The sequence below is a fragment of the Limulus polyphemus genome, unplaced genomic scaffold, assembly GCF_000517525.1.
Source record: "Limulus polyphemus unplaced genomic scaffold, Limulus_polyphemus-2.1.2 Scaffold2263, whole genome shotgun sequence".
Lineage (NCBI taxonomy): Eukaryota > Metazoa > Arthropoda > Merostomata > Xiphosura > Limulidae > Limulus > Limulus polyphemus.
The window spans coordinates 39572-40889 of record NW_013667873.1 but is presented as its reverse complement, the minus strand read 5'-3'; the positions used below and the strand labels follow the sequence as shown (position 1 = coordinate 40889).

Below are 1318 nucleotides of genomic sequence, written 5' to 3'. Positions count from 1 at the left end.
CTATTTCATGAATTTATGCCAATAAATTTGGTATCAAACTGTAGATTAGATAACAGATAAAATATAAAGTTTTCTTAAAAAACATTTGACAACTATCTGGACATTATAAAGATTTTGCATGTGAAATCTGAAAACTTTCTGATGCATAAAAGTATTTTTAATCTTAAAATGGAAATTACTCTGGATGTTGGATAGGCAACATTTGAAAAGAAAGACATGAGAAAAACATAGCTTAACAAACCTTAAGACTGAATAAAAAAAAATTTGATATTTTGCATATGAAAGCACTGTAATGATTACTGATAATCTGCCAAATTTCATTAACATATGCTTACTAATTTAAAAGTTATAGCACAAAACTATAACAAGGACAAATTGGTTAGGAGGTCAGTCCCAGGGACCGAGCTCATGCTGAAAGAGTTAAAAAGCAATCAAATCATACCAACTGTATTAGCTTTTAATCGCTTTTATGAGGAATAATACCTCATATTCACTACAAATGTGTCTACTCCCATTACCAGTCATGAAATATTTATCATGGTATATATATATTTTTTTTATAGATTTTATGTTTACTGTATTTTACAATTTTTCAAAATAAGGCACAAACAAAGAACTTGAGCATAAAATCAAAATATCCTAAAAAAATAATTCCAGCTCACTAATCAAAAAATTTTTGGTGTAATTCATGTTTTCTTCTAATTTTGGAAATGATTTATGACAAAGAAATTATTATTTTAACCTGATTTCAAATTGCTATAAAAATGATATTTTATAATCAAGACATTCAGGGATGAATGTTGTGAATCAATAATTCTATTCATGAACTACATATTTATTTCATAACTTAATGAATAATAATAATTTATTTGTGAACACCTCATAAAAAAAATTCAAAATCTAAATACACTTAAAGAAATTCATAACCAATGTCTTTCTTACCTCTTCTAAGCCTTCTAAATGACGATACATGGTCATTAGTCGTGTCAAAATGCTACGTCTCTGTGATGTAGAGTTCTGTGAGAAAGATGGAGAGTTGTTTTGACTAAGTACTGAGTCCATGATATGAGAACGAAAACTGTCAACTGGGAGGTTTGAGATGCCTGTTATAAGTTTGGTCCCAAGTGGATTGAACTTAACAAACCTGGAAGAAAAAACAACTTGTCATCTTATAGTTTTAATTCATTTCCATAACCCCCTAGAACATCCTAGAGGAATAATTGATTTTTCTTTTGTAAAATAATATATTTTATCTCATATTCTCAACCCTAACAGCATACTTGATTCTTGAAAGAAAATGAGCAATACCATTCATTCA

General features: G+C 28.3%; 1 protein-coding gene across 1 annotated transcript in view; it reads right to left on the bottom strand.

Annotated features, from left to right (window-relative positions):
* Positions 1 to 1318, bottom strand: part of LOC106466453 — a 54099-nt gene that overhangs the window by 17553 nt on the left and 35228 nt on the right. The window contains exon 6 of the mRNA XM_022394453.1: positions 943 to 1144. Coding sequence (XP_022250161.1) covers positions 943 to 1144 — 202 coding nt within the window. The remainder of the gene's footprint in view (positions 1 to 942; positions 1145 to 1318) is intronic.